The sequence below is a fragment of the Triturus cristatus genome, chromosome 6 (genome assembly GCF_964204655.1).
Source record: "Triturus cristatus chromosome 6, aTriCri1.1, whole genome shotgun sequence".
NCBI classification, from domain to species: Eukaryota; Metazoa; Chordata; class Amphibia; order Caudata; family Salamandridae; genus Triturus; species Triturus cristatus.
In genome coordinates this window covers 225,762,568-225,777,907 of record NC_140589.1, presented here as the reverse complement: position 1 = coordinate 225,777,907, position 15,340 = coordinate 225,762,568, and the positions used below count along the sequence as shown (strand labels likewise).

Sequence of the window (15,340 nt, the reverse complement as noted above, 5' to 3'; positions counted from 1 at the left end):
TATCTATGTGGATCCCGGGTGGCAATGCTTTCTTTTAGGGTGTTGGTTGTGGTCTTCTTCCCAAAGAACCCAGGTTCAGAAGTATTTCTTCAAAGGAGTTTTTTCATTAAACTCTTGAAGGTTTTGTGAGAAAGGTTTTTCTGATGACCTATGATATGGAGTTCCAGTGTTTTGTAGAACTCCCAGAGAAGAATTGTTTCAGTGTCCATTTTCTTGTGCAAACCGGTAGCTCAAGGAAAGAGTGTCAGAGCTGCATAACTTCTGATTTCTTCTTGAGATGGCTAGTTTTGGGATAGATATTTGGGAGGTTCAGAAAGGAAGGATTTGTGAAATGTGCAAGCTAATTTCAGGATGCACCTTGTTTGATTGGAAGCCAATTTAGTGACAGTGTACATGCTCTAATAACTTCTAGGCTAGTTTATGCATGTACTGTTCCTGGGACCACCAAAGAAACGTTTGCATAGACTGCAAAGAGCACAGAATACAGCTACTAGACTGGTCCTGAATATTCCCAATCGACAGTCTGCCCGAAAAGGTTTAAAGTTACTTTACTGGTTACCAGTCAAGCAATCAAGCAAAGAACTAACTTTAAAACACTTATAATTACACATAGGTCAATACATAAAAGAGGTCCGCTTTATATCGAGGAGAAAGCAAGAAAGTATACACATCTCAGGGCACTCCACTCAGTAAATCAAAATCTTCTTTGTGTCCCTAGAATATGTAAGGCCAGAGAAGGCAGAAAGTCTTTTGCTTTTCAGTCTGCTCGCCTTTGGAACTCTCTGCCTGACCAGCTTTGTGGTATAGTACTAGAATCAGTCTTTGAAGCAAATTTGAAAACTTTTTTATTTGGAGAATGCAAATGGTTTTTGGTTGAATGAGTGTAATGGTTGCCGTTATTGTCTGTTCGCTTAGCATTGGGATGCTTCCTTGGATGCAGCTGTTTACGCTTTATAAATCCTCTTTCATTCATTCATTCACATGGCTTCTCTAGCTAGGAACCTCCTTTTAGCAAAGTCTATGACCACCTTTCGACCTGATGTAACTTTTGAATACGTGGTGTTGAAAAGAATCCTCACTTCTGGACATATATAATGAAGCCAGGGTAGCCTCAAATTATGGTATTGGAAAGTTCAAATTCTGATCCCTAAAAGTCTTTAGAACATGGGGGCCAATTATGATCATTGTTGCGGGAACGGGACTGACCGACAGGTAGTCGGTGATCCCGCCTGCCAAATTAGGATCAGACCGCTGCGGAGGCAGTCGGAAACATGCCTATTTGTATTGAGGCTTGTGCTGCGGCCCGGAAGAGGGCAGCAGCACAAGCCCCAATGCACAGAGGCAAGTTTTCATACATCCCTGAACCCCGTGTCAGGCATCATGCAGTGCCTGCCACACGATGCAGGGATATTTAGGTGGGGTACCACAGGTGCCTCCTGGGCCCATAACGGAAGGCCATGGAAAGGTGCGCTGCTAGGGGCCCCAAAAAACCTTTACATGTCAGAAAAACTGACATGAAACGGCTGGCAGAAAGGTGGATAGTAATCCCCCGGGGGGAATGCAATCTGACCGACCGCCTGACGGGCTCCTTAAAACTGTTGGAAGCTTTCGGTTTCTCCCTGGGCCAATGCGGTTGCCCGATTGCATCCTAATGTAGTGGTCTGATCGTGGTTAGAGATGTCAGTGTCAGTCCCACTGACATCATAATTGGCCCCATTTTTTCTGTCACAGTAAGTGAGAGATTGGCTATTTGCAGCTGAAGTTTGGCCCCAAGGACAAGTTGGGACCCACGAATATGTTTGCCCCTTTCTCTAAACACATCTCAACGTTTATGAATCAGTTGTTTCATAAGGAATTCCATAAGGACATTCTCTGATCTCCACAGCATTTTAAGTATGCGTAAAATATTGTGCCCGATTCCCTGTACTTTTTATTGACTCACTCATATCAGCAGAGTACTTTCAATGCCTTTTCTAAAATTCACTATATCATCCAGTACAGTAATGCTGCCTGCAGCTGCACTAAGGAGGTTGGCAATAGAATCCAATTTGCGCTCTATTAGCTCCAACGTTACACCAACAGCTTCTACTGTTGTAGTTAATGGCTATTTCTTCCTGAATGGTGTGAACTTCATTCAAAATGGCCAGCAAGCCTGGTTTAGCCGACTCCACTACTGAGTCTTTTGATGGCCTGAGAGATTCATATTCATCCAACATCCAGAAAAGGCAGCTTGATCACCGATCCTTTTCTGGCTTTATCGGTGTAGTCAGCTTCAGAGGCACATAAGCGTCTTTAATCAGGAATACTGCAATAAAGAGGGGTGTCTTGAGTCAACTTGCAAAAGCTGCTTCTTGCAAGAGTGACAAGCAGAGCCTGACAGCAACCCAGCTTCAGATGGTTCCCATTGTCTGGAATGTCTAAGGTGAAATCATCTCATCATTTTGATCGTATAAACCTGTACTCTTAATAGGAACAAATACTATTTGACAGTTCCACAAAAACGCAGGGAAGATGTTACATTCATGTCTACATAATTTACCAGTGCTATTATATACATTCTGCTTGCTGCCACAGGGTTGTCATTCCAAATACAGTGCACAATCAGTGCTTAATAATACCCCTTTTTATTGACCTTGGATCAATGAAAAGCTGAGCTGGTTCTGCACTCAGAGATCTTTGAAAGAGATGTAAGCAATCTCATTATACATGGAGATGCTAAAAGAGAACGTCTTACTGTCGAGAGTTAGAAATTCGACTTTCTGATTTGGCTCCCTAGTGATTTTTTTGCGTTTTAGCATCTTGGCTCTTGGCAAGGTGTCAGTCAGTCTCCAACTACATTTGTTATGATTCCTATACCTGGTGTTAAATACTCTAAACCATATTGACTAGCTTCAATTTAAGTAAGACCACAGTAACTTTACATAGTAAATGCACCAATGGCATACAAGGGCATCACATGTCGGCTACATTTATATCATGTATGATTTTTAAAATATGGCTACAGGCCTTCCGTTGAGACTGGGAAGGGTGCAGCCTAAACCACCGCAGGAACAAAAGACAACTTTTTAGGCATGTAGAAACGCTTATTTACATACATTAGCTAAAGTCACCCCATAATGTGTATTTTAGCCCAAAAGACTGGGTGGTTAATATATACAAGCAGAACATGTCAAGTATTTAAAAATGGTTCCAAAGAGTTACATCACGAAGTAGGTTGCTTGAGCTTTCACAGAAAGCCTGTTTGTGATCCATTGTCTACAAATTGTATTAAGAAATCCTACACATGTTATTCAAATTCCATGTGTAATATTTATCAAAAATCATGTGCACTTTTGACTGTAGACTTTGCAAAATATATTGTACATGTAACTGGTTAAAAATATCTTCTTGGTACTGCGGGAAGGCCCTCGGCAGTAATAAAGTTATTTCTGCTGGGCTTCCCTGCTGACAATGATGAAGCTTCGAACAGGTGTGAAATACTTCTCTGCCAGGAGATAACAGGGCGGCCTCTGGGAGCAGGGAGGCTGAAAGGAGTGACCGCTGTTCACTTAGCCTGGAATGTGGGAGCTTGGAGTGGACAGGTGACCTGATGGCATTACAAAGCGACAAGCATGGTTTGATTCTTATTGCATGTTTACATATAATGGGATTTAAAATGTGACCTAGTGGGAGGAGGGCCTTTGAACTTGGATCTGCCCCAGACTTCTTGGCGCTTGTTCCAGATGGGTGGGTGAAACCTAGGATCAGAACAGCCAGAAAGGGTTTGCTGAAGTGGATCATCATTTCAACAGGATGGTATTTTAGAGCCCCTAATAGATGAACAGTGGGCCTGGCATCCCGAAGTGCACCAGAACTGGGTACTCTTGGATAGTTTGTAGCAAGACAAATAGGAACAGCTGAAAATGTGGAATGGCAGATATGGGGAAATTCTGGTAGTATTTAGATAGAGAATTGTCACCAATCACTAGGTAGTAGACATAATAAAAGTAGCATCCCAAAACCAGCTCATCAGAACACAACCTGAGCGGCTGAAGAGTAGTCAGAAGACTGGACTTGCCTGTGAAGAAGTTTGAGATATGAGCAGCTCTCCACTTGTACCCTTGGGCTGAAAGTGCTTACTAGGCTGGTTGGCTGCGATCCTGTTACACAAAGGCTCTAACAAGGTGGACAATGGTGTCCAATCGATGTTGAAAAACCAGCTGACAGTCAGGAGTAAACTGCACTGGACCAAAGGAGCCCTGACTGGATGGAGATCTGAACCCTATGAGCCAGCCCTACAACCTGGAGAAATATAGAAGAGACCAGAAGTAGGGTTGCAAGCACCAGTAGAAAGAGGAACATTTCTTTAGACCAGGTTGCGGCACCAAGACTTCGAATTAAATATGTGATCGGTACATCTACAAACTGGCAGTTTGTATTGGTTGGATTTTTTTTTCTATAGAAGTTCAAAGCTTCCCTTCGATCACCAAAAAGAGGTATCTGACCTCTAGAGGCCCTTATTGACTACAGAAGTTTTCCCTGCCCCACAATGTCACCCCAATAGCAAATTGGCTTTGGCAGCTGAAGAATCTAGCTCTGTCCTCCTCAGAGCTTTGCCAAAACTGAAACGGGAACCCAGACTCAACGTGTCTGACTTCAAGCCACGCTTGATCACTACAGTGTTTTCCTGCTGGAAAGGGTTGACTTTCTGAAAAATGACTAAACCCCAATGTAACACTTTTGCCCGGTGTGATCCGCTAAGTTTATTTGACCCTCGCTCTATTGTGCATAATCAAGCATAATCAAGCATTACCATTGATTCTATTTGGTCATTTATAGAATCTTGGTGCTTTATGCCCTAATGTTTTGAAAATTCATAACTTTCGTTTTCTTAATCCGATTGTGATATTTTAGTGTAATTTAGTTTACTAAATTGTACCTACGTATTGAATTGGTTTAGGAATTTTATTGTAGAGTTTTGTTTTTTGAAATGTAAACATTGTTTTAGTGCTGCTTAGAGCTAGACGCACATTTTTACAAGGAAAGGCCTGGTGCTTGTGCCATAGCTATCAGCATTTGTGCAAGGTTTTCAATGCGAAAACCGTGTTTTGAATTAGTGAAATATTACATTCTTAAATTAGTGGTGCACCAATAACAATAAATAATCTACATTCTCACATTACTCTTTAGAGACTGAGATGTTTTAGTACCCGTGCCAAGCATCTAGCTTGAGTTTAAAAGTCAGAAATTCAAAATTCCTTATCAGATATAGGAGCAAAAAAATATTTGGGGGCTCCTAAATGGCTAAATATTTTTTTTTTCATTTTCGATGGCGTCGTTTTTGTTTTTCGTTCATTTTGAACGCTTTTATGTCTCATACTTTACTTTTTAATGTTCCTCACTTCTTCCATCCTGGGGTCGGATGACGGTCATTCTCAGTGCCTGATTTAACTTCCTGGAATCATTTTGGGTCTGTCCCTTGCTCTCTTTAGACTCAAATTACTTTCCACAAGCGCTCATGAAGCTGTGGTTCAGCAAACATAGGTCTGATGTCTGCTCTATTAGTGATATGAGGCCTTTATGCATTCAATAATACATACTTACAATGTGGAGACTCTACAACAGGACCTGCTATCCTGGACACCCACAACTGCCCACCCTCTGAAAAAGGTCCTTAAATTCCATCAGGCCTTCCCCTGGAATACTGTCTCTTAACAGTATCCGGTTTTGATCAATCTTATGCGTTTAGACAGAATATCGGAACCCAAATATCGTGGGTCAAAATATTGTGTCAAGAATATCGGGCACAAAAATCCTGTGAAAGTAAATTTCTGCAGGTAAGTAAAGTTTTACTCTATATAACTCCACATATATGTGCCTTGACGATATATCTATATATCTTCAAGGCATGTAGAAGTGGAGTTAGAACTGTAAATCTATACTTACCTATTTGCACTTTCCTTTACGATATTTTGGTCCCCGATACTTTTGACACAATATTCCGCCCATACAATATTTTTGGGTCCGATATTCAGTCAGTGATCCCAATCTTACTAGTCCCAAATTGTTAGTAGGTACATTTCTTAGTAGTATCTCCACTTACCTCCCTGATGAAGAGTGGCCTTTCAGGGGAGGATAGGGGTCCATATACCGTACATTTTTGGGGCGGGGCCTAGAAAACGTTTGACATTAGGGTGAAGAGATAGCTCAGTGAGCTGAACGCATACTTCTTTACTATGCTGTGGCATACAGGTCCACAGCTGCCAGGTCTCCCGGGATCATGTGTGATGTGCCGCTCCAGTGTTTCTCCTGTGAATTCTGGGACTTGTTTTATAATGGAATAAGCAAAACTATGTCCCAAAATTCCAATAAAAACCTTGGACTGAAGCAGCACATCACGCTTGGACTTGGTAAACTTGGCAGGGCTGCAGATCCTGAGCTTGAATCCTGATACAGCCACACCACATTTCAATTTTTCAAGGACTGACAGAAAATTGAGGACAAAAATTGTGTGGACGGAATAGCGTGTCAAAAAATTGGGGTTCAAAATAACGAGAAGGTAAGTGCAAATAGGTAAGTATAGATTTACTATTCTTAACCCCACATCTACGTACCGTGAAGGTATATATATCGCCAAGGTACATAAATGTCGAGTTAAGCATATAAAAACCTTGCATACCAATAAACATTTTACCTTCACGATATTCTTAGTACGATATTTTATTCGCATATTTTGGATTTGATATTTTGCCCAAACACCCTATATTAAAAAGTTATTGCTGTGCCCCGCGTGCACATAGCAGGTTGCTTGAGAGGCGCGTGAACCCTATCTACGGCATCCAGCATAGAATGATGCGCCACGCATCGGACTCTAATCCGCGCGAGAGCGCTTCATTTCCCTGACTGAGTTCACCACAAAGTGGTCGAAGCACAACTTCCTATTTAGCCGAATCTTATTACATGCTCAGTGGTCAATATTTTCGGTTTCTATGGTTACGTGTACTTCACAAAGGTGATGTGTTGCCAAAAAATGATTACATGATGAGAACAGCGCGAGATTAATCAAAACGACCGTTAGAATCACAAGCGCCCTGCACGTGCAAGCGAGAGGGACATCAGTGGGTGACTTTTGAGAACGACAGCTTTCAGCTTTCGGAGCCACGGAATAAACATTCTTTGAAAAATAACAAATCACATAACTCCTAGCCCATGAATATAAACTACATGTAATGTATATTTTATAAACATCATTAAAAATCACAGTGTATCGTTAAAACAAAGCCGAGGATGCAAAATGGCATATTTTTCACAAACTGACAGCCTCAATTTAGTGCAGAAGATCCACTCAAAAGTATACATATGTACCTGTTGTAATAACCTTTTTGAAAATCCACAATATTAAATAAACGTGAACTGGTATGTCAACAGTCAGAGAACATTTTGACAAAATCGTTGTTTTTATTCAAAGTCACAAAACACACAAAATGCAGGCAAATGACAGTCTCGTTAATCCTCGCTTTATACTCTCAAAACTGGAGAAAAAAAAGAGCAACGAGATATTGCGATGGCATATTAACTGTCAGTTTCTTGCAACGTGGTGTAGTCTACGTCTTATACAATGCAACATGAAAACATTACCTCAGACTTTTCTCGCATCTTCCTTCCATGTGACCAGCATCCTGGAAGCCAGCCGCCTTCTGTTGTTAGCGTTCAGTTTAAGTGGTCGGTGTCCAGTGGCTCGCTCGTGTCAAGAAGAGGCAGCAAGTATTGTTTTATAATCTCAGCTGCACACTCACTCGCTGCCGCATCTTTCAGTCCATCTCTTTGGGCTTCGCTATCTACAGACCGTCACCCGGTCTCGAGGCATTGAGAAAGGAAGGCTCAGTGTGCGCGCGGCTCGGCCCCGCGCATCACCTGTGGGTGTGGCGCCCTGGGGCCACCTCACTGGCTGCTTGTACTCCGCCGCCTCGAACTCTTACTTAATACTGCGCAAGCATTGCCCGCTAAGAGCAGAGAGCAGCGCGGGTGTGCAGCAACAAGAGCGCACGATGGCGCGGGCGAGGATGCGTTGGAAACAGTTCATTTTCCCCATGTAACCTCAGACTCCAATGCATACGTAATTGCTATCAGTCGAGCACTTTCCATAAATGCTGTAACCACTGCTATTTCCTGTGACAGAAAGAAACCGCAATTACTGTAAACGAAATAGTCCCTAAGGGATTCTTGAATTTAAATATATGCACGAAGCTATGCGGGAAAAGGCTGTTACCTTTAATTGAAATAGTGCGGCGTAGCGCCATAGAGTACGGTACAGAAAACATTTTTATTGTAGCAGCAGCAGGCCAACCTCAGGTGCTCTTCGTAGAAGATCATGGGGCCAAATTAACAGTACACGGTGTCTTCTTATAAGAGTGAAAAAGAACAGCTTGTGAAATGAAGGGTGTATGGAATGAGACATTCCACATCAATTGCATTTTCAATCACATGATCTCCGAAGAAGATATTGCACTATTTATATAACGCGTGTAAGAGCTGTCCCCAGTAGGAAATCGACGCAGTAGCACAGGTTTCTGCTACTTGTTTCCCATTACCTGGGGCCCTGATCACGATTAGTTGAAATCCCACTGTAATGCCTCTATTAGGAAGAGCAGGTGCGGTATTACCACTGGAGTCGGAATGGGGGCCTCTGGTTTGTGGGAGGCACTCTGTGGCCGCTGGCAGAGGGAGTGTGGTGGGGGTGGGGTAGGTGAGGCAGGGTTGGGGGCGGTAGTAGAGTCGGACATACGGCGGACAAGAGTATGGTAAGTAATTAAATAAATAAAACAATTTACCTTGCACGTGCTGCATAGCCAACTCGGTGATGCGGCGCCCGCAAGGTATATTGTTTTATTGATCTAATTACTTACCTTACCCCTGTCGGTCAAATGTCGGACTCTACTATCCCCCTACCGTGCCCTCCCCCCGCCTCGCCTTACCACCTCGCAGCACTCCCTCATCGAGCCGCCACTGTAGGCAGAGCTTAATGGTTGTCAGTGCTGACTGGGGGTTTTCTGACCGAATATCGAGTTGGAAATGTCGATTTACACAAATATCGACTTGGAAATACCGTGACATGGAAATATCGACAGCAAGAATATCGTGGTCAAGAATATCAAACTTAAGGTAAGAAATATCATTTTCAAAAATATAGAAGTCATTAATATCGTATACAAAAAATAATTGTTTTAAAATATCGATTTTTTAATTAGTGTTATGTATTTTAGTTTATATTTTTAATGTTTGTGATGTATGCTTTTTTGTATAAGTATTGTTTATGTACTTTAATATTTGTGCTAAATTTTTAGCAGTTATCAATTTTATTTTGAGTACATTTTGCATTTTTTAGTTCCGTAGCAGGTTGTGGGTTTATAGGGAAATAGGGTGGGAAGTAATTTGATTATAGTATATTAATGATTATTTTTTATTTATTAATATTTATAAATTTGAGATTTTATAGTGCTAATTGTGGAAAGTAATTTATTTGTAATTGATTATTAATTGGTTGTTAATTAAAAATAATCAATTATTTGGTAATGAATTATGATAATTGTGTAATTTGTTTTATATGCGTATTGTGGGGTTTGTATGGGTAAAAGATGGGAAGTCATTTATTTGCAATTAATTAGTTGTTAATGTTAATTAATTAATTAATTGTTAATTAATTACGGTAATTGTGTCATTTGTTTTAGGTGCGGGTTGTGGAGTTTATATGGGTAAAGGGTGGGAAGTAATTTTTGATTAATTAATAATTTGTTGTAATTATGGACATTGTGTAATACATTTTAGGTGCAGGTTGTGGGGTTTATAGGGGTAAAGGGTGGGAAGCAATTTATGTTTAATTAATAAATAATTAGTTGTTAATTAATATTTATTAATTAATTTAAAATTAAATACCGAAATGGTGTAATTAATTTTAGGTGTGGGTTGTGGGGTTTATAGGGGTGAAGGGTGGTAAGTTATTTATGTTTAATTTATTAATAATTAGTTGAGCATTAACATGTATTAATTAATTAATATTTAATTAGGGTATTTGTTTATTTTGTTTTGTGTGGGGATTTTACTGTTATAAGGGTACAGTGTGGGGAGTAAATTAATTTTACTTACTTCATAATTAGTTGTTAAATACTATTAGTTTTTAAATTGAAAATAAGTTTTAATTGTATAATTCATTTGTGTACAGTTTAATTTTAGCTGTGGGATGTGGGGATTATAGGAGTAAATTGTAGGAAGTCAATTAATTTTTATGAGTTTTAATTTATTTTTTAATACATAATATTTCTTTAATGGGTAATTAATCATGTTAATTAAGGAAGTACATGTACATTTTTTTTAGATGTGGGCTGTGACTTGTGTGGTGTTATATGGTCGGAAATAAAAAAAAGTAAATTCTAATTAAAAATATTTATTGGTTTGGAAATTATTTTTTATTTTATTTAATATAATATTTGTAGGTGTTTGTCATATGTATTTAACATTATAATATTTTCATGTTTTTTAGGTTTAAATATATGTGTATTTTAATTTTTTAACATATATACATTTTTTAATGTATTTTGTTTTTTAAATATTTTTGTTGTTAATATTTTGTTTTTAATTTTGAACTGAGTGGAGTGAGAATATTAATTGTTACCCCTCCGCAATCCAATACTTTTCCTACTGTTGCACTCACTGGAGTGGGAATAGTAATTTTTACCCCTACGCTATCCAACACTTTCCCTACTGTTGCACTGACTGGTGTGGGAATAGTTAATTTGACCCCTTTGATATCCAACACTTTCCCTACTGTTGCATTCACTGAAGTGGGAATAGTAATTTTTACCCCGGCGCTATTCAACACTTTCCCTACTGTTGCACTCACAGAAGTGGGAATAGTCATTTTTACCCCTCCGCTACTCAACACTTTCCCTAGTGTTGCGCTCACTGGAGTGGGAATAGTAATTTTACCCCTCTCCTATCCAACACTTTCCCTACTGTTTCACTCACTGGAGTGGGAATAGTCATTTTTACCCCTCCGCTATTCAACACTTTCCCTACTGTTGCACTGACCAGAGTGGGAAATCTAAGTTTGAAGATTTTTAATTAGTTTAATGTTTTAATTTCCAATATAATTTTTTTAATTAGATTTTATGTTATTGGTACATATATATAATATATATATATATATAATATATATATAAAATATATATATATATATATATATATATATATATATATATATATATATATATATATATATATATATATATATATATATATATATTACCTACTGGCGGTCGCCAGTAGGTAGTTATAGTTAGGACCACGTTTCCATAGGAAATCCGCAACATTCTATTTTGAATAACTTTGGCGCCGGTTGACGAATCCTCGCGAATTTTTCAAAATAGGTGGGGCGCTACGCTCCGCTCCTACCTTGAAAGTCTCGGGGGGATTCGTCAAGCGGGGGCTGAGATAAAAGGGGGGTCCCAAAACGCGTTTTTCCCATGCATTTTTCCATAGGACATTTAGACAGGGCTACAGCCCGAACGGCTGAACAGAATTACTAGAAATTTGGCAGAGAGGTAGTCCTCAGGTCAAGGAAGTGCCTTTTGTAGGTTTGGTGTAAATCTGTTCAGTAGATTCTGAGAAAATAGCCTTTAAATCAATATATATATCTGAGCCAGCTTACGGTGCGCTTACGGTACGCTTACCGTACGCGTACGGTGGCGTGCGCGAGCGCGATTCTGATTGGCTCTTAGATCTTAGTAAACATTCGAATCGGCCGAAACCAGGAAGCGGCGGCCGCCATTTTCTCTCTCGCACTGAGAGTGATTTCTAAAATATAAAGCCCAAAAACATGTAAAGGGGCTGTTTAGACAGCTCCCACACACATAGCCATGTTGAGGGAGTCCCCAAAGATCCCCCAAGGCCAAAAACTGAATTTTTATTTTTTCGGTAATTTCGCCGATTACGCTTACCGTACGCGTACAGTAAAAAATGGAAAAAAAAAAAAAATTATCCACACTCTCTCCACCCCGTGTGCAATTGGTGCCCGCAGGGCACCAATTGTGCATGGCTTATCAGAGATGAGATAAACTAAAATATTTAAAAAAATAATAATAAAAAAAAAAATTATCCACACTCTCTCCACCCCGTGTGCAAATGGTGCCCAAAGGGCACCATTTGTGCATGGCTTATAAAATATACGAAAAATTAAAATATTACCTTTCAAAACGAAGTGCATCATATGTCCTCCATGTGCGCACGGTGCGCGAAGTGCATCGTGCGTACATGGCCCATCTAGCGTAACGTGGGCACGCGGTGTGCGTAGCGCACCGCGTGCCCACCGTGCGTGCACGGCACTAACTGCGTAAAGTGGGCGCGCGGTGCGCGAAGCGCACCGCGTGCTCACTGTGCGCGCACGGTGCGCGAAGCGCACCGTGCGTGCACGAAACGAACTGCGTTAAGTGGGCGCGCACGCGACGAATGGCGTAAAGTAACTTAGCATTTAAAAAACCGTACAAATTCACTGAAAAAACCATAGGTTTCACACACGTTATAGTTAGGAATTAGCATTTAAAAAACCTTGCAAATTCACTGAAAAAACCATAGGTTTCACACATGTTATAGTTAGCGGAAATTTTACTGATAAAAAACCAATGAAATTCCCCCGTTATAGTTAGTGCAGGCAACTATAACTCACGCGACCGCAATCTTCTGCTGATGACATATGTGTCTTTATGAAAAAAAAATATTTGTAATATATGTATAGCTAAAAATGTATGGAGAAGACATGGGCAAATAAGTGTCTAAATACAGTATTAGCATCAGCAGAGGATTGCGGTCGCGTGAGTTATAGTTGCCTGCACTAACTATAACGGGGGAATTTCATTGGATTTTTATCAGTAAAATTTCCGCTAACTATAACATGTGTGAAACCTATGGTTTTTTCAGTGAATATATATATATATGCAAAGCTCATTCCGATAAAAGACGAAGGCTGTCTATTAGGGCGGTCCGTGTGAGGGTAATCGGCAACCCCACATAAAAAACTCCACACACTTCTGTTCCTCGAAGTATACACGGACACCAGAAAGATTGCAGTATTCAAAATCGGTTTAATGCACTGCACAAACAACGCGTTTCAGCTTTCGCCTTGCTCACGTTACATCCACGTTTTTTTTGAGTAAAGTTAAATACGTTTCATGAGCGCAAAAATAAACAACAGACTCTTAGCAACAAAGGATAAACAAAGTGAGGAAATGGTAAAGGTGGCGGCCATCTTAGCCTAGTATACAAATCCACTCAAAAGGGTGTAAAATACCCAGTACCATATATAAGAATAATAAATATATGGTAATAAATGCAGAATAACACAAATTCTCAAAGTAACTCTATCCAAAATGTCAACTTAGGGGTGTAAACAAAGTCACACTGTCAAATAGTGGTCAGTATAAGGTAATTTGTAAACAATAAGCCCATGTGGGGAAAATCTCCAATAATATTGCCACTAATGCAGACCCCAACCGATGCGTGACATTCTCATGGATATACTACAATATCGCCCCAGTGGGCATAATGTAAAACTGAATTGATGTTAGAAATATGAATCAATATAAATCGAGGAACAGCAGTGCCACAGCATAATCCAATACCATTTTCTGAAAAAATGAAATAAGATAAAATTTTAGTATGTTGCAAGCAAAGATATCAATAAACACATAATGGCAATTCCACATATTAATTATGCAAGTGTACAGATAATTCTTCACTGGAATTAAGTCCTTTGGGGAACATTGTATCGAAATCCACAATATATCTCGACTCCAATTGTCTGAGATAAAGCAATTTGTTACCCCCACGTACATTATCAATGACAGCATCAATCACCACCATTTTCAACAGTCCTTCATTCTGTGCATGTTGTTCAATAAAGTGTCGGGCAACAGGATATTGTTTGTTGTTGTGGCGTAAAGCTCTTATATGTTCTAACACTCTCTTTTTTGCGCGATGGATAGTGCTGCCGATGTATGCCTTATTGCATGGACAAGTTAATGCATACACACAGTACATGGTATTACAGGTTAAGGCTTTCTTAATAGTGAACTTGCTGTTCATACTGGAAAATTGTACCTTCATACAGTCCACACTGTTTTTGCAAGCCTTACAATTTTTACAACAACGAAAGCCCGGTCGTCCTACATTCTTTGAAGATGTTAAACTCGTTATTATGTTGGGACTCAGCTCGTCTCTCAGAGAGTTACTTCTTTTAAATGTGATTTGTGAATGGCTAGTTAAGTATTTATTGAGATTGTTGTCGGTCAATAAGACATGCCAATGTTTATCCAGAACACGACGCAAATCCTGCGCCTGTCCTGAGTATGTAGTAATAAAACGTAAACTCTCTGTTTCCGGTATTCGTTGCACAGGATGCAGTAAATCCTTGCGTGCAACATCATCTACTTTTGCACACGCTTCTTTGATCGTACGTAAGCTGTAACCTCTATCTTTGAAGCGTTGTATCATATTGTTTTTTTCATTTTCAAAACTACTCTCCGTACTACAGTTGCGCTTAGCACGCAGTAATTCCCCATAAGGAATACTGTATACTAGCTTGCGAGGGTGGGAGCTGGAGGCACTCAATATACTGTTCCCAGCGGTCTTTTTACGGTACAGGTATGTATGCATGGATTCGTCTTTGATCTCCATTGAGGAATTCAACAGAAGTCCTGCTGACGTGTTCAGTGAACACCAAATTATATGGGTTGTCATTCAATGTGTTCACAAATGCAGTAGCAGAGTCTAAATCACCATTCCAAATTAAAAAGATGTCGTCAATATAACGGAGCCACAGGACACAGTTGGAGAAATCATCCAGCTGTGTGGCCACCTGCTCCTCCCACCAGCCCATGACAAGATTGGCATAGCTGGGGGCGAAGCAGGTGCCCATCGCTGTGCCCTGTGACTGCCGGTAGACGACATCATCAAACAGAAAAAAGTTGTTTGTCAGACAATATTCGATCATATCCAAGATCATTTGTGAGTGACGTAGATAAGAAATGGAACGGGTCTTGAGAAAATGTTGTACAGCCTGCAAACCCAGCTGATGTTGAATGCTAGTGTACAGGCTCCCAACATCCAGGGTAACCAAGGTGTAGTCAGGTTCCCAGTGAATCCCATCAATGATCGTTAAAAAATGGGTAGTGTCACGCAGATAAGCCGGTAAAGCAACAACATAGGGACGTAAATAGTGATCGATGTACCGAGAGGTGTTTTCTAACAAAGACCCAATTGATGACACTATGGGTCTACCTGGGGGGTTAACTGGGTCTTTGTGTAATTTGGG

The 15,340-nt window shown here is 40.1% G+C and overlaps 1 protein-coding gene across 1 annotated transcript in view; it reads right to left on the bottom strand.

Annotated features, from left to right (window-relative positions):
* OPN5 (opsin 5) overlaps positions 1 to 7,748 on the bottom strand; it is a 501,550-nt gene extending 493,802 nt beyond the window's left edge. The window contains exon 1 of the mRNA XM_085610579.1: positions 7,618 to 7,748. Within this exon, the coding sequence (XP_085466705.1) occupies positions 7,618 to 7,635 (18 nt within the window). The 5' untranslated portion in view covers positions 7,636 to 7,748. The remainder of the gene's footprint in view (positions 1 to 7,617) is intronic.
* Positions 7,749 to 15,340: the final 7,592 nt, after the last annotated feature.